This window comes from Monodon monoceros, unplaced genomic scaffold (genome assembly GCF_005190385.1).
Source record: "Monodon monoceros isolate NGI ecotype Baffin Bay Population unplaced genomic scaffold, NGI_Narwhal_1 Super_Scaffold_19, whole genome shotgun sequence".
NCBI classification, from domain to species: Eukaryota; Metazoa; Chordata; class Mammalia; order Artiodactyla; family Monodontidae; genus Monodon; species Monodon monoceros.
The window spans coordinates 87,860,190-87,878,850 of NW_021703775.1; the positions used below are offsets into that span (position 1 = coordinate 87,860,190).

Genomic DNA, 18,661 nt, shown 5'->3' on the forward strand with positions numbered 1-18,661 from the left:
TGTTTCCCTGTTTTAGGGAAGGAAGACAATATGGGCAAGTATCAGCTGTACGTGTGTTCTCCACGTGCATCACACTGCTACAACCATCTGGCCTGCTGTGTACTTGCCATGAACTGTCCGTCCTCTAGACCCCTCTGAACACACCTAGCTTAGGCCAGCAGGAAGTAAAATATGTAAAATGATTGAAGCTGGGGATGGGGTTGGTGGTGTGATGAACTGGGAGATTGGGATTGACATATATATACTAATATGTATAAAATAGGTGACTAATAGGAACCTGCTGTATAAAAAATAAATAAAATAAAATTTATAAAAAGAGAAAGCCCTATGGACGTGACCTCATTAAATATTCAATAAACAATATTTCTTCCCCCCCAAAAAAATGATTGAAGTAAGTGCAGAGCAGTTACTTCTAACTTTTGGGTTAGAAGCGCAGTGCCCATCAGACATCTTCAAGTGAACATGCTCACAGTTCTGTGATGCAAAGCCTTCTGTTTTGCAGGAATTTAGAAGGAGATGTCTCCCTAAGAAGCTCGGCTGCTGTCTTTACTTACTGCAAGTCAAGAGGCCTCTTCGCTGGCATATCTTTAGAAGGTAGCTGTTTGATTGAGAGGAAAGAAACTAACCGAAAGTAAGTGCAAGGCAAATCATTTTAATTGATTTGAAGAACGTGCGATGAGAAAATAATACTTTGTAGACTAATGTAGTTCTTAAGAGTGTACAGAGTACCTTTGTACAGGCAAGTCTGTTGGCACCATTTTTCCAACGGCATTTGCTCACTTTGTGTCTCTGCATCACATTTCGGTAATTCCTGCAATATTTCAGACTTTTTCATTATTACTACATTGGCTATGGTGATCTGTGATCAGTGACCTTTGGTGTTACTATGGTTATTGTGTGGGGCACCAGGAACCGCACCCCTATAGGATGGAGAACCTAATCAGTAAACGTGTGTGTATTCTGATGGCTCCTCAGACTGGCTGTTTCCACTCACCACCACCCCCTGCCCCCACGTTTCTGTCCCTCTCCTCAGGCCTCCCTATTCCCTTAGACACAACAATATTGAAATTAATAACCCTACAAAGACCTCCAGGTGTTCAAGTGAAAAGAAGAGTTGCACGTCTCTTACTTTAAATCAAGAGCCAGAAATGACCAAGCTTAGTGAGGAAGCCACGTCAAAGCCAGGATGGGCCGGAAGCTAGGTCTCTTGTGCCAAACAGTTAGCCGAGCTGTGAATGCAAAGGAAAAGTTCTTGAAGGAAATCACAAGTGCTCCTCCAGTGAACACACAGATGATAAGAAGGCGAAACAGCCTTATTACTGCTCCGGAGAAAGTTTTAGTGGTTTGGATTGAAGACCAAACCAGCCACAACACTGCCTTCAGCCAAAGCCTCATCCAGAGCAACGCCCTAGTTCTTTTTAATTCTGTTCAGGCTGAGAGAGGCGAGGAAGCTGCAGAAGAGAGCGTGAAGCTGGCAGAGGGTGACTCATGAGGCTGAAGGCAAGCAGCGGTCTCCATAACATCAAAGCGCAGCGTTCCTCATGAGAGGTTTCCTATTGTTAGGCTCAGCCTTTGTCTTTCTTCCATAAGATAGAGACCAATTTTGATTTAAAAAATGCAAGATTTGGAAGTACCCTAACAGGCGACGAGGAACTTCCACTTTAAACTGGCATCTGGCTAATTTTTCCCAAAACTGCTCTTCTGTATTTCCACGAAAGTATGTCTAATTGCCCAGAAAAAGATAAAAAGCTAAGACTGAGAGGACTAATTCTAGAACCTGGCAGGAATCCCACTAATAATGACCCTGACAGGGCTGCCTCAGCTGGTGGTGGACACACGTCTGCCGCTTACAGCAGACTTGAGAGAAGCTGAGTACCAAGTCTGCGGTGCCCGTTTACCCAGAATCCCACAGCACATGCAGAAACATTCAGTGCAGACCCCAACAACCAGAAAATAGGAGGAATGGGGGGATTCTTAAATTTCTCCATCTTGTAAAGTCAAGAGAAATGTTTTTACTTCTGGTTTTATTAATTTGAGAAATTTAAGTTAAGAATGCTTTTAGAAATTTGTGATTCTAGGCCTTTGGAAGATTTTCCAACTAAAGTTCACCTAAATCCTGGATAAACTAAAACAAATATACTTCTTAATCAGTTGCAGGGCTTCCAAACATGCAAGGCAAATCCTTACATAATTTTGATACAAATAAACGTTTTAAGGAAGCTATATGTTAGCACCATTTTTATAAGAAACTTAAAAAGTAAAAACCTATAAAGATGTATAGGTATGTGCTTGCAATTATATGTGTATTAGTGTTTATATAAATATATGTTTATTATATGCATTTGTATATAAATATTCTCTATATGTTTGTATGTATATATGATGTGCTTTTATATTATTGGGAAAAGGATACAAATATCAGACCATTTATGGTGATTGCCTCTAGAGGTGAGCTTGGAGAGGTGAATTTAGAGGCTTTAACATGGGTTATGGCTTGTAGTTTGTGTTTGAAAAGTAGTATCTATGAAGTGCTATATGTGAGTAAATCACACACACATACACAGTTGTGTGTCCTACATTTAACTCTAGAAAAGATCTATGTCTGCAAAAGAAATGTTCTTAATATATTTCTTATTAGATTTTATTGTCAAGACATTCGAGCTTATGACATTTTATTTGGAGATATACCACGGCCTGCTGAAGCAGAAGATCTTTATGAAATTCTTGATTCTTTTACTGAAAAGTATGAAAGTGAAGGACAACGAATCAATGCAAGGAAAGCAGCACGGGAGAGGAAGAAGGCTTCTGTAATCATGCTTGGTTTTTATATTTTTCTTAGTAGCCACAGAAAATTTCTTTATATAGAACATTCTATCCTTGATATCAGGTTTCTAATAACCTACTACACTTCCCTTTTAATTTCATTAACATAAAGTTCTTGTGAAAATGGTCATAAAACCATGACAGTCATCTATGCAAATTTCAGGAAGAAACATGGTTCTCCGTGATTGCATTTCTGCAAGGATAGAACTTTATAATATTAATTAATAATACTAATAACTGCCGCTAGCCAGGGGCCTTGACGTGCAGAGGGTTTTGTGCGCCTCGTTCATCTAGTTCCGCATCTTTCGGAGCCGCGTGGCCCTTTCCTGGTCAGCGCATCGCTCTGCTCCACCTGCGCGGTGTCAAAGGTGCCAGGATGAGGGAAGCTTCCGGTTATAGAAGCGCGCCCCCAGCCGTCACCCGCGTGTTGTCCAGTTCAACCAGATGTGGCCCAGAGCAGTACGTGTGCTCTGTTAATGAGTGCATAGGATAACGTTTGCCGTGTACACCCACTGGGGGCGGGGGGGGGAAGCCTTATATGCTCCTAAGTAAAAACAGAGTTTTAAAATCACATGCATTTTTTTTTGTTGTCTTTCCTCCCAGGCTAAAGAATTGCCTTCAAAACCATTGTCAAGACCACAGCAATCGTCTGCACAAGTACAGCTGAATTCTGGCTCTCAAAGTAAATATTTGTGTTGCAATTCAAATACATTTATAATTAAGTAATCGTGAAATATTATTAAGAAATCAAGCTACATTTAATATAGATCTAAAGTCATTACTTTAGTGTCAAATAGAAGAACTAATGAGTATTAAAGAGAGAAAAACAAATGCTCGGTCTCTTCTAAACACACAAGGCAAATTCTCATTCCTGTAATTTGTGAAAATGTCTATTCTCATTCAGAAAATGCTTTTTCCAATTCACAAAGTGATTTATCTTTAAAGTTTTTCTTTTTTTGTCATTTCTTCCAAAGACTATTATTCTGCTAATTTGAAATGGAAACAAAATAAGCCTATTTTTCTCATATACACATAGATTTATATTTCTGAATATTAATTTGACCATACATTCTTGGGAGCTCAGGGTTTCATAAGGTGGTTTTAAAATAGGATAAATTCATAAAGCACCAGGCTTTTGGCCTTTACACCTCTTTCCATCACTCATTTTTATGACAGTCACTCTTGGAATTCTGCTTTTCATGTATAGAGGTTACCAGTAAATAGCAATATATTAAAGTAGGCAATGTTTCATGTAATAATTAACTGTTCTGCAAGTGGCTTTGGACTGTGGCTTTTGAGAGCACAGTGATGAATCTAACTTACCTCTTGCCTTTAAAGAACTTTCCTTCTAGCAGCAGAGATATCACAGGTGGAAAAGTAACTGCCATTACTGGAAGGAAGTAGAGTTGACCCTTGAATAATGCAGAGGTTAGGGACACCAACCCCTCATGCAGTCAAAAATCCATATATAACTTATGACTTCCCCAAATAGCCCATTGCTGACTGGAAGGCTTACTGGTAACATGAACAGTTGATTAACACGTATTTTGTATGTTATATGTGTTACATACTATATTCTTATATAAAGTAAGCTAGAAAAAATATTATTAAGAAAATCATAAGGAAAAGAAAATACATTGATCGTACTTTACTGTATTTATTTATACCATAAGTTTACATTGTCTGTTTACAAGATGAATTGTCTGTCAGTACGTACATCAATATTGTCTCATATGATACAAAAAACTGTAAATGTTACATGTATTACTAACACTAGACATAAAAAGTGAAAAGATAATAGAAAAAGAAATTCGTATTTACAGGTATAATGATTCATGCATTGATGAAAAAGAAGCAGCAATATGACTGCTTCACAGTAGCCTAGCCTATACGCTAATGAGTGAGAACTGCTTCACGGTAGCCTAGCCTGTACTCTAATGCGTGAGAAGTTATGAAATTTGGATGGCACACAGTATTACAGCCATACTGATAATACAGTATTAGAAACATTGTTACATTTTTTAAAAACCACTTACATGCGATGAAGACTGATAGTTTCTCCAATTATGAGAGAGAGAGAGAGGGACATACGGTACAGCAATGTGATTCTTTGAAAGCCAAGTTATAAAACAGTAAGAAAACTAACACATTATTAATTTTGTATTAAATATCACTCACCTTATGCCTATGTGAGAATAGGCTATCCACTTCTATACAAGTCTTGCCCAGGATGTTCCGCACGATGAACACTTAGGCGATGATGGTGATAACACAAAGACGTCCCATACAATTATTAGATTTTCACATGCGGACATTCACACGTACACCACAGAAAAGTTTATTAACCGAACAGCATGCTGGTTATTTACTGTCCATTGAGTGGAGGTGGATCCTCATAAAGGTCTTCATCCTCCTCCTGTGCGTGTTGAGCAGGCTGGGGTGGGGGAGGGCTCGAGTCAGGGGTGGCAGAGGTGGGGGAGGGGCGGGGGAGGGGGAAGCAGGGGAGGCAGGCACACTCAGTGTAACTCCATGGAAATACATCGTAATTTCTGACTGTTGTGCTTTTTCATTTCTCTAAAAGTGGGTCTATAGGATCCCAGTCCTCCTTCCACTGTTTGCTTTACTTTCAGTGCCCATATCCTACAAGTTAAAAGCAGTCTTGAATAATCAGAACCCTCTTCCGGATTGTCTGATGTCAGTTTGTTTCTGGCACTGCTTCTACGTCTTCTTCCTCATCGTCTGGCACTGGTTCAGAAGCTCTCATCTCCATCTAGTCATCTTTTGTTAATTCCTCCAGTGTGGCGTCTATTAGCTTTTGAAATTCTCCAAGATCTGTATCTTGAAACCCTTCACAGCAACCCCCCGCCCCCATCTCCTTGGCCATATCTACGATCTATTTCATGATTTCCTTGATTGGCTCTGTTGTAAATCCTCTGAAGTCATGCATGACATCTGGAACAGTTTTCTCCAGCAGAAATTTATTGTTTCAGGCTTGATGGCTTTCATGACTTTTCCTATAAGCAATAGCATCTCCGGTGGCGTAATCCTTCCGGACTTTCCTAATGTTCTCTCTATAGGCGTTTTCTTCCATAGCATCAACAGTTCTTTCCGTAGAGTACCATGTGTGATGAGGGCCTTTAAAGGTCTTGATGATCCCCTCATCTAGAGGCTGGAAATACAGACGTTGTGTTTGAGGCCAAGTACACAACTTGGTGGTCTACTCATGGAGTTGAACTCACGGGGCTCTGGGGGGCCAGGGGCATTGTCCAATATCAAAAGAATTTAAAAGGCAGTCCCTTACTGGCAAGGCACTTCCTGATTTCAGGGACCAATCCAGCAAAAGGATTCTCACGATCCAGGCCTTCTTTCTGTACAACCAAAAGATGGGCAGCTCGCGTTTATCTTTTCCCTTCCAGGTTTGGGGTTTAGCAGTTCTGTAGATGAGGGCAGTCCTGATCATAAACTCCACTGCCTGTGCACAAAGGAGCAGAGTTGGTCTATCCCTTCCTGCCTTAAATCCTGATGCTCGCTTTTCTTCCTTCCTAATAAATGTCCTTGGTTGCATTTTTCTTTCCCAGAATAGGGTCGTTTCATCTGCATTAAAAACCTGTTCAGGCAGACGTCCTATCTCCTCAGTGATTTTCTTAATGGCATCTGGGAACTTGTCTGCTGCCTCTTGGTCAGCAGAAGGTGCTTCTCCTGTTATCTTGACAGTATTTAAGCAGATAATTTACTAAAATTATCAAGCCAGCCTTTGCTGGTATTTAATTCTCCACCTTTAGATCCTTCACCTTCTTTTTGCTTTAAGCTCTCATATAATTACTTTGCTTGTTCTCAAATCATATTAGAGTCGATAGCAATCCTGCACCCACATAAAAACTGCATTTTTAATACAAGATAAAAAGATATTTCACCAAAGATGCAAAAGGTTTATGTGCCTGTCGGTGTAGCTGCAGCAACAGCTTCATGAATTTCCTTTTCTTTTAAAAGAATTTTTTTTTTTTGATGTGGACCATTTTTAAAGTCTTTATTGAATTTGTTACAATATTGTTTCTGCTTTATGTTTTGGTTTTTTGGCCACGAGGCATGTGGTATCTTAGCTCTCCAACCAGGGATCCAACCCGCAACCCCTGCATTGGAAGGCGAAGTCTTAACCACTGGACTGCCAGGGAAGTCCCTCCTTTTCATTTTTTACAGCGGTTCTTACACTGAATTTATTTATGTTGGAATAGTGGGGAGCTGCAGCTGCAGACCTCGATTTACAGTATACATCAAGCAGTTCAACTTTTGCTTGTAATGACTTTTCTCTGCTTCTTGGAAGCACTTCCAGGACCACTAGTGGCCCTTTGTATGGGTCCCATGGTGTTATTCAAGGTTTACGGCATCATACTAAATACAATGGAAAATACGCCAGAACCATGAAAGAGAACTTATTGCAGTGATACACAGTTTACTGGAGAGATTGCTCCTCGTGTGGAGATGATTGCTTGCAACACTCAGCTCACCGTAGTGCTATAGCAACAGGAGGTGCTGCACTATTACTGTAGTGCAGTGTGTACATTTATGTATGCACAATAAGTATGTTCATTTATGCACCTATGATTTAATACTGCAGCCTTACATTTGCTTACATTTCTCTCCACTGCAAATAGTGCCATGTGTGGCCTGTAAGTGTGTGTGTCCATAAGTTTTGATAATTTTAACTTTTAGTAAAAGATTTGGGTATATTTTATCATAGCAAATGATAAAATAGACTAGTATCTACATAAATTCCATGCATTCATGACACACCTAACTTTTTCTTAATTCTTTTGATATTTCTAGGTTGTGCATTTCATCTGTGAGTTTTTTCAAATTGTGGCAAATCTCAGACAAATTTTCCAATGTATTTATCGGAAAAAAACCACGTATAAGAGGACCCACACAGTCCAAACCCATGTTATTCAAAGGTCAACAGCGTATGATAAGTTCTGGGAGGAGGGGACTGTAAGTGTCAAAGCGCTGCCGAGGGCACGAAGCCCGTTCTGCCCCTCCCCCTCCGTGCTCTGTATCCATTTGCCCAGTCTTCATGCTGGAAGGAAGTACAGTTGAGAATTGGGCGTGAAACATGACTCATAGCCCTTATATTGATTCCTGGCTGTGCCTTTAGCTTAAATTCACCCCTTCCAGGACGATCCTCAGGAACGAGACCTATTCTTCTTTATTACCCACCCCCGCCCCCCGCCCTAACAACTTACTCTGTATCCCATTCTCTTGGGATGCTGCTTTCTTCTATCAAATGGGATAGTCTATTTTTCATTCATGTTGTGGTGATTAATTTGTTTACACTCTTATTTTCAGTAGCAAGATGTGAGAGTGTTGAATCTATTTTTATTGATGTTTTAGATCTGAGTATTACATAAAATTTGACCCATCTGTATACTTTAAAATACATAGTGTTGGGCTTCCCTGGTGGCGCAGTGGTTGAGAGCCCTCCTGCCGACGCAGGGGACACGGGTTCGTGCCCCGGTCCGGGAAGATCCCACATGCCGCGGAGCGGCTGGGCCCGTGAGCCATGGCCGCTGAGCCTGCGCGTCTGGAGCCTGTGCTCCGCAACGGGAGAAGCCACAGCAGTGAGAGGCCCGCGTACCGAAAAAAAAAAAAAAATACATAGTGTTTCTAAAATTTCCTTGCTAAGAGAATAGGTATCTGTATCATGCTGACATAAAAATCCTGTTCATCCTCAATATCAATCCTTGTCAGCGTAGATTAAAAAGCTACTTACCTTATCCCAAGAAGCTCCTCTCACCTGACAATGGAAAAATCTTGGAAGATTTGTTTCTCTTTCATATTCTTCCTGAGCATGTATTTTAAAATCTCACCATCATCTTTGGTCACTGGATCCCCTACCCTAGCCAGCCTTGGCTTGTCTGTTTCCCACAGTGATCTCGTGTCTTCTGATCTGTCGATCTGTGTCGGCAGGGGCTGCTCTCCCTATTTTTCGCAGTGTCCTTGCCAGCTCACCTTCTTGCCTGTGCACGTTTCTGCAAACTCAACTCTATTCACTATATGTCCTTGTGAATACTCTCCTTCTCCCTTGACTTTTTAGCTGCATTATTTGTTGCTCGATTCCTATTTTTTTCACATGCGCATCACCTTTTCTCATGCAGTGTATCATTCCCAGTTGCGAACACCCATTTTTTATTCAATAAAAGGAAAATTTTAAACTAGTATCTATTTTCAACCTTTTATTTTAAACATGACCTATTCCTAAGTTCTTTATTAAAAAATGAAATCTTAATTTTTAATTTTTTATATATCCTCACATATATAATTTTATATAAGTATATACGTGGTTCATAAATATGGTTTTTGAAAGCATAGTTTTTCTTTTAGGACTCATTCTCTTTTTCCCATTTCTTCTGTCTTAACTTGCACGGCACCCTCTTCCATACTCATCCCAGCACACCCATGTGAACAACAGGAGTGATATTTTTCTCCATGTTTCTATATTCCGACACGTGGGCACATGTGCAAACACGTAGATACGCATAGGCAGAATATTTTGCTGTTGTCTCACAAAAATGCTGTCTTATTATTTATGCTTTACTATAGCTTGTTTGTTTGTGGGTTTTATTTGTTCCTTTTGCTCAACAACACCTCATGGAAATCCCTGAATCAACTGATACAACTCTAATTAATTCTTTTTAAAGGCTATTTAACATTCCATCGTGTAGATGTACATATTTTATTCAGCCACTCTCTTACTGATAGATATTAACTTTCAGTTTTTTTCCCATGCTGAGCAATGCCACAATTAATACCTTTTAAAGTTAAGTTGTCTACAACATTGGCACTTTTAAAAAGATAATTACCAGGAACGGACATGACAGGTCAAAGGATATATTTTTAAATTTTTAACAGATTTAGTAGATTGCTTTTTAAAAGTTTTTACTACTGCAGAGTCTCATTAGCCATTCCCCACCATATGCACTCCCCACCATGTGCACCCCCATCATATACCTACACTCCCTGCTATGTACACGCCACACCGTAACATTCCTCACCATATTCATTCCTCATCACTGTTAGTGTTGGAGTGTCTTGAAGTGTTTACGAGTCTGAGGGTTGGTTATATCTCCTTGTTAATTGGATTGTTTTTGTCCCTATTAGTGATTTAAATACTTTTTCATACTATTGCTGGTGTTTGGAATTTAATCTTGTCTGAAAAGTCTCTTTGTTTCATTGGTTAATTTTTTGCTATTGGAATATTTGTTGCATTTTCAACTTGTAGTAATGCTTTGTATATTAAGGGCTTTGTCATTTGGATGACAGTTTTTTTTTTCTACATGTATCATTTGTCTGTTGATCTTATTTCTCATGTATTTTACTATATGAAAGTTTTAATTTTTATGCAAAAATATATCTGTCCCCTATTTTCATAGGTTTGTATTTTTTAGTCATGGTTAAGGACTTCCCTCCTATACAAGATTGCATTCATGGTATCCTAAATTTTCTTGCAGTGTTTCATTCTTGCAGTTACTGGATACTTACTCTTCATATACTTTAAGATCATTTTACCAATACTCCCCTCGACCCCCAATATGCAATTCTAGTTGAAGTAATATTATGTACTTACATGAATTCTGTGATTTTTTGATATTAATTACAATAACATTACATATATAAGGTAATAAACTTGGCATTTGTATGATAATCTTCCTATTTTATGCTTTCCATTTGTTGAGATATTATTTTGTCTTTCCTAAGATTTCATAGTTTCTGTGCCTTTCTTGTTAAATTTATTCCTAAATACTTTGTGATTTTGGTTTGCTGTGTTGAATGGAATGTACTTTCCCATTTATATTTCAGAGTGCTTATTTTAATAGTTGAGAAAGTCTTAATTTGCATATATTTTGTCTTATATATGGTCACCAACCCCAAATCTCTTGTTTATAGTCAGTTGTTAAAAATAGATTCTCTGATATTTGTACCTTCTTCCCCACCTTGCCAATGCTTATTTATATATTTTTCTGTTCATAAACTTCCGACGCCACTGGCCTTCAAAGTGGTGTACCTCTGTCCTTAGGGGGAACACAGAGACTGTGAAAGGGCACCTGGGCATAGGTAATTTAAGAGATACAGTTTACAGATGACCAGTTTCCACACGTGTTCTTTCTTAAAGCCAGAGTCCAAGTGAGAACATGACGTGCAGGTTACCCTCTCTGTCTTCTATCCTTTCACAGTAGTTTTTTTTCACACTTGAATAAGAAAAGCAAACCCCAAACCATCTTAACCATACTACAGTACATTGTCCCCAAAATGTAAGAACAATGATCCAGTGTGAAATATGGATGTTAATGTTGGTATAGTTAGTTAAGTCTGATGAGCAGTAAATACTTTGTAGATTAGGTGATTTACTTTTTTTTTTTGCTTTCAACAAAGCTAAAGAGAGACCTAATGGCACTGTTATCTTAATTTATAATAAGAATAGTAATTAATATTATCATTATATATTATTTTAAAAATCACATAGCTACTTATCACCAAAATAAAAAATTATAATAGTAATAGTTTATTATTTCATAAGTAATATTTTATTATTGCTATTGTTTTGATGATAGATCACTATGCGATTTTTTTTTACCTCTATCTTAGAAGGGACATAAAAAAATTCTGTTACATTCCTGTAAAATATCTCTTTCTTGCCCTCTCTAGTTTTTATAACAAACAGCTTTCTTAACACCTAACACCTATATCTTTAAAAAGGAACACTGAAATACAATTTTATGTTGAAACTATGTCATCAGAAATAATAGTCATCCTGTGTATATGAACTAATTTTTAAAGTCTTGTCCACTTACTGAGATGCATTTCAAATAACCTTTTACTTTCCTGTTTAGTAAACTAACAAATTCATACTATATTTAAAGTTTTGATCAATGTGTGCTAATAATTATTATGATAACTCAATCTATAAGAAATTATTTAATAGATGATCGTGTTATATAAAATACAATTTTAAAAGTAAATTTATGTAGAAATTTGTGTTGTAGACACAAAGTACAATAGTAATACATTGCTAGAAAATCTTTGGGACAAATTAAATGAAAATACGATTTGAAGGTTAAAAATGAAAAACATCTTGTTGATTTTCTTTAACGAATGCTGATGGGTTCAGATCGCTATCATATTTAGATCCTTTTATCCACAAAGGGAGTGATATGAATGTTTATAAGTAATTGATATTGAAATATGCTAAAAAGTACACCCTTAAGCTTACAATTAACAATTTTAGGTATCAATTTAAAAACATACAAGTGAATATTTGCTGTTTAAAAATTACTTTAATGTTAAGCAAGCAAGAACGTCTGAAAATCACTGGCTTGGGGATTACAAATTTTCTTATTCAGGTATTTTCTGGAAAAAGAGGTGTCTGTATTTTTCACGAATGTGTAATTGCAAGGCCATGAGTTGTAGTTTATGTGCGTCTGGTCATACGGATATCAGACATTTACCATCTGCCTTACGTTTGGTCTATTTTCAGGTAGAAAATAGGAATACCTGAGGAATATTCAGGTATCCCTCTTGATTTAAAGATGATAAAATAATGATATTTCTATCAGAGTGATTTAAAATATTTGCTTAACAAGAACAAGCTTTGACATTCTTGGGTATTTTATATACTATATACTAATAAGTTTTCTAAATGTTCCCCCTCTTTTATTTATCTATTTACTTTTTTTCAGGTAACAGAAATGAATATAATCTCTATCCTGAACTTTCCAGCTACCGGGAGAGAGTTGGTAAATAAAAATATCTCTGTTTTAAAAATGATTCATAACCATCTTATAATCACAAACTTCCGAATTAATCTGGCAGGTTGTAAAAATATCTGGGAAGTTGTTTAGCACCGCTTCTTTGATTTATGGGATATCCACGTTATCTTGAGAAGCACTTCATTTAAAACATGCTCTGGGGCTTCCCTGGTGGCGCAGTGGTTGAGAGTCTGCCTGCTGATGCAGGGGACACGGGTTCGTGCCCCGGTCCGGGAAGATCCCACATGCCGTGGAGCGGCTGGGCCCGTGAGCCATGGCCGCTGAGTCTGCGTGTCCGGAGCCTGTGCTCCGCAACGGGAGAGGCCACAGCAGTGAGAGGCCCGTGTACCGAAAAAACAAAACAAAACATGCTCTGCACAGTTAGAATGATTAAACTTCATAAGGTCAACAGACAGGCTGGACTTGCTTGGGGAAGGGGGCCCATCGGGACCTGAGGGATAAGGGACATTAGCTACAATTGAGCCAAGGCTGTGGTCCACCCCCGCCCCCCAATGTGGATCACCCCCAAGAAGGCCTTGGCAAAGTGACTCTGGGAAGTAGGGTTCCTTTTCTCAGATTTCTCTAAAGTCTGTACCTGTAGTATAGATGCCTAATAAATATTAGAAATATCTCTTAAAAAGCAATAAGGGAAAGTGTCTAATAATAAGAAACAGAACCCTAACTGGGCTCAGGAGACAGAGGCTCCGACTTCCAGCCAATACCCTCATTCACTGGCTGTGTGATCCAAACACAATGTTGCTTCCCATGGTTGGGTGGGTGGTTGGGTTTTGCTTTTATATTTGGGGGTAGGACAAGTTAAGTGGTATAAACAGTACGTAATAAGTTAATATAAATATTTATTTTAGTTCTTTCTCAAATTATAAGAGATTTTGAAGAAGAAAATGTAAGGAAAGGTTTAAAGTCTATTTAAAAACTAAATCTTACTTTACATTACCGTGTGAAACGGTTAAATTCTTACCAAGGACTTCCTTACACCTGGTCTATCAGCCTTGCAGGGAAAAGTCACAACCCACAGCCCTCAGGCTCGGGTTGAAAAACCATTTGAGCGGGACATCTGGCTCCCCACAGCCTGTCCCATGCCCACAGACGAGCTGCAATTTTGCACGGGCATAACGATAATTCTCCAGATTGTACGTACTTTTGCTTTGCACCCTTTGGAAGCTCCAAACCACCTAGTCATCTGGCCTCTCGGTGAAACAAGCCTTGAGCGTCCACAGCCCTGTTTACTGGGGTGTTTTGTAACTGAAGGTCTGTACCTCCTCGGTCAGCCTCCATCATCCTCTTCTCATCCACCCCATGACTGTCAGTGACACTTGGGCACAGTGGACGGCTCTCTCTTGTGGGGCTGTCCTGTGCTGTGCTGGTTGCAGCAGTACCCATGCACTAAGCCCACTCGATGCCAGTAGCACCCCCTCCCCAGGGGGTGTGACAACCACAAATGGCCCAGACTTTGCCTTTTGAGAACCGCTGGTCTGGTGGCCTCGCCTGGTAGCCTCATCCGGCTCACTCGCCATTGACCCTTACACTCCTACAGAGGACATGGTCACCAAAGTTATAGATGCCACACGTAGCCTGGAGGGACGTGGCGCTAGGATCAAGTCAGCCACCCGGCTCATCACTGCAGTAAATGTGAAGCAAAACATCGCTGTGTTCTCTTATTTCTGGTTGCTTCTTGAAGGGGACCTTCCAAAGGCTGAGATTCTTCTGAGTCATTTCTTGGGCCAGATGTGTCGGCTGCACATGGGTTACGTCAGGCTCTGCTGAGAAGTGAAATAGCAGCATCCCGCGGAGGCAGACTTGCTAATTATGAGCCTCAGGGCAGCTGCCAGTCACCAAAGCATTGTAATCTGTTTCCTGTTAAGCGTAGCCCTGATTTGGGAGAGAAAAATGACCTCTATTTGAATTAAACTTGAATATTTTGATGAAAATGGTCAATTGCTTCAGAGATCCTCCAGATTCTTTTGAGTGCAGGAATATAAAACTTGAAGGCATATACTGCTCAGAAGGAAGGCGTCTGTGAACGCTGGCTGCTATAGTGACCCAGTGGGCTTTGCGTCCATGGTTTCCAGGGTGGTCTCCCTTCCTGGAAGAACACATCTCCTTGGCTCACCTTTCCTAATGAAGTATTTTGTGGGCATTAAACTTCTCCTTATGGAAATTATCACAAATATTTACAGTAAAGAGGAACTTTAAGTCATTTTGAGCTTATTGAAGAACAAGCTAACAGCAGGGCATGGCACTGGCCTGTGAACTGGTCCGTCCTGGGAGCACCTGCCCTTACTCGGCCGGGCTCACTCCTTCGTTTTCATGTGAATGAACTTTGCCAACGACCCTTCAACTCCCGACTCTCCTACACTCCTGCCAGGAGGTAGAGGGATTTGCCTGACTGGTGAGTTGGCTGAGGCATCTGGCACCCCTCTGTCTGCCTGTCTTAGCCACACTCTTCACTAGCTCTACCAGCCATGACACCTCCCTCTCTGCCTCACCTCTGTTCGAAACTCGGGTGGGAAGAGGAACGTTGACTGTTGACCTCCTCAAACCCAGCAGCACCGCCTTGTCCTCTGCTGCAACTCAGAACCATCTGCTTTGCCCTTATACTCACCTTTCCCATTATCTTATTTGGAAACCGCAATTCAGAGGCAATGGCAACCCCTGGTCGGGGGGGCAGGGATTGAGCCAAGTCTGTGATCCCCTCTGTCTTTTCTTTAGGTCATAATATCTTTCTTCCTCTAACTTATTCATCATAAAATATATTTCTAAAACTGCTAAAAACAAATTCAGTTATCAGTGATTACCAGGGGTCCTCAGCATCGGATGTTCTTATTATTTGTACAGTCTGGATAACTCAGTGATGCAGGAAAATATACTAGTTCTCCTTGAAAGTCTGCCTAACAAAAGTACAATGCACTGATGAATCTAAGTTCAGTCTGTTGAATGCAATTTAAAACTCATATGGTTGCTGAGGACCCTGGGGTATAATCTCTATAGTGATTAAGATTGCCTGGAGACAGACTTCCGAGATTCAGATCTCCCCGCCTTGGGCAAATCACTTAACATCTGCAAGTCTCAGGTTCATATTCTGTGAAGTGGGGATGCGGGAGCTGCCTCCTAGGAAGTGAGGGACGAGGATGTTCATCCCAGTGTCCGGCTCGGGCTACAGGAGCTGCTCTTATCATAGCCACACTGAATGACACCTGTTATCATGTTGATCACCGTTCCTATGCATCTCTGATTTTGTAATCAGTGCTACAAATGTGTACATGTATGGCAGCTAAGGTGGCTATGGCTTCCAGAACATTCCCTGATATTCACAAGCACTCTCTTTTTACGTGCTTCTTTCTATTATCCGAAATGTCTGGGAGACAAGAGGGGGGAGGAGTTACTCGAGGGTTTTTTTCATTAATTAAGTTCAGTTAATTGAGATTGAGCTTTATATATGGAGGTCATAAATGTAATTATTGATATAGGAAAATAGTTTTCAGAATGACTTTTTTCTTTAACATTAACTTACATTCTTCTGATCTAATCACAATGAGGCATGGCATTTCTGCACGTCCCATCTCAATGTAGTATTATAGCTACTTTTCAAAGTACATAGTAATGACTGTTCATTCATATGTGTTAGTAGTCATTTAACTGGGTTTGATTTTATCCAGACTATATCAAAATTTTATTCTTTTAATGACACACTTCTAATCTTATTTCTTAAAATTAACAGGTTAAAAGTAAATACAGTATAAAATATAAAAATATACAGAACTTTTCTATTTTATAGAAAAAAACTGTACCAGTAATACCACTAATATAATTATATTAGTTATTATTAAAGCTATTTCTTTAGGAGAACTCAGCTACATGGCACACGCTTTATTGAAAGAACTCTGGCACCATCTTGTGTGAGATACACATTCAGTGCTTCAGTAAATGTAGTTTAACTAGAGTGTTGACCATTTTCATTTCTTACTAATAGTCCAAGGTCACTTTATTTTTTCTTATTATAGTATTATAGGCTCAAATAAGTAACTGGACTTAGAATTTGGTTATTTATATTTTCAGTACAACTGTACTGAGATGCATTTAACAAGCATCTAATTGCACAAAATTATACGAAACATGGAAATGCCAAATTCCATGTAGCTGAGTCCCCAGAAAGTATCTGTTTCTTTATATTTATTATGATGCTATACAGTTTGTAATATTTAATGTCTTTTACTCATGTTACCCACTCAATTCTCAAGATATTTTTTTCCCAATATGGGTTGAAGTTCTGGTTAAATATATGTAGACATGCTTCTTGATGTGCTAATTTGAATTTCATCTCTCTTTTGAGAGAAAGGATCAAGTAAGTACAGAAATGAAAATAGCCGTAAAAGCCTGGGGAAAAGAAGTGTCTACTGATGAATCAGCAAATGCATCCAAGCTGTAATCCTCATTGTCAATGACCACAGAGCACGGTTTTTAAATTGAATCTTTTATGATACAGTCAAGTGCATAAATATCAGCTTTTATCTAATAGCTATAATTCATTGACGCTACCATGACTATTCTATTAAAATTGGAAAAACAATAATATTATCTTATAGTTTAGTCCAAATTTAAACAATTATAACCACAAATATTTGCCAAACACATATTTAAGTACATAGCAATATACAGTTTGACTTGTGTGGATTTAGGAAATGTTATTACCAAATATTTGCTCTTTACAAAGAAGAAAAGCGTAAGTTTAATAAAGTGATGAAAATCACACAGACCATGTGCTGTGAGTTCTGCTGGCCTCCAACATCAGAATACCAAGCCCTGAGTTGTTAATTTATATCTTACCTACACATACTTCCAGTTTTTCTCATAAAAATGAGAATAAATACTTTTTTCTTGTTTTAGGCAATTTGAACCAACCTATTGAAGTGACAGCACTATATTCTTTTGAAGGACAACAGCCAGGAGATTTGAATTTTCAAGCTGGAGACAGAATCACAGTTATATCAAAAACAGATTCACATTTTGATTGGTGGGAAGGAAACCTTCGAGGTCAAACTGGCATTTTTCCAGCCAACTATGTTACCATGAATTAAAGTTTATATTATTTTCTTCTTTGAGAATTACAAAAAAATTATTACTACATTGGCAGGATTTACTATTCAGTTAAACAATGTTTAGTATAAGTTTAAAAACACTTCTGTTTATTCTGTAAACTTTTATCCAGTATGTAAAAGATTTTGTTTATATATATAGATATATATAGAGAGAGATAGATAGATAGTTACATATCTTTAAATACTTTCCACTGATTTTTATCACATATACGATTTAATAGTTTAATATCCTCCAATTTATATGGTCACATTTCTTTTGTGTTCATTTTCAAACATCACTAAACATTTGATTTGGCTAGGTATATGATGACTATTTTATCTGGAGAGTCTATTTTATCTGGAGAATCTTAAGGATAGGGGCATGAATACCAATTTATATATTTGCAAAGTGAATAGAAAAGAACAAATCAGCTTAAATAGTGTATTAAGTAATACTTAGAGTTGTAGGTATTAACTAGAATATTAACTAGAATATTAATCCTTAAAAATTATCTCTATACATTCAAAAATTATATGTAAGAAACACGCTATGACAAAGAAATTCAACCCCTATGCATTAAAAAATGATGACATCTGTTAACTTTCCTTCTTTATGAGGTTACGCTTGTTCATTGGTAGCAGTAAAATAAAGTTATGTTGATATGGTTCCATTGTCCCTAAATAAATGTTTTTAAAATGCGAAGTTAATGTCTTGATTTTGTTTTTCTTATTTTCTTTTGGTAAAGTAACCAGAGGTCTGTGGTTGGTCTGGATGTTAAAACCCACCTCCATGACTATGCTACTGACCTCTTTTTTTCAGCTTGATTAATATATAATTGACAAAGTTGTACAATATTTAAAGGGTACAATATGATGCTTTGATTTGAAATACATATGCATTGCGAAAGGATCCCCACTTAGTTAATTAACACATCCATCTTCTCA

General features: G+C 38.4%; 1 protein-coding gene across 2 annotated transcripts in view; it reads left to right on the forward strand.

Moving 5' to 3' along the window:
• The window catches only part of SH3YL1 (SH3 and SYLF domain containing 1), a 46,279-nt gene extending 27,863 nt beyond the window's left edge, over positions 1–18,416 (forward strand). Inside the window, exons 6-10 of one of the 2 annotated variants that reach the window (XM_029231995.1) lie at positions 503–631; positions 2,639–2,807; positions 3,427–3,505; positions 12,552–12,608; positions 17,526–18,416. In XM_029231995.1, the coding sequence (XP_029087828.1) occupies positions 503–631; positions 2,639–2,807; positions 3,427–3,505; positions 12,552–12,608; positions 17,526–17,716 (625 nt within the window). In that variant the 3' untranslated portion in view covers positions 17,717–18,416. The remainder of the gene's footprint in view (positions 1–502; positions 632–2,638; positions 2,808–3,426; positions 3,506–12,551; positions 12,609–17,525) is intronic. The other variant, XM_029231996.1, reaches the window with a different exon arrangement.
• The last annotated feature ends 245 nt before the right edge of the window (positions 18,417–18,661 follow it).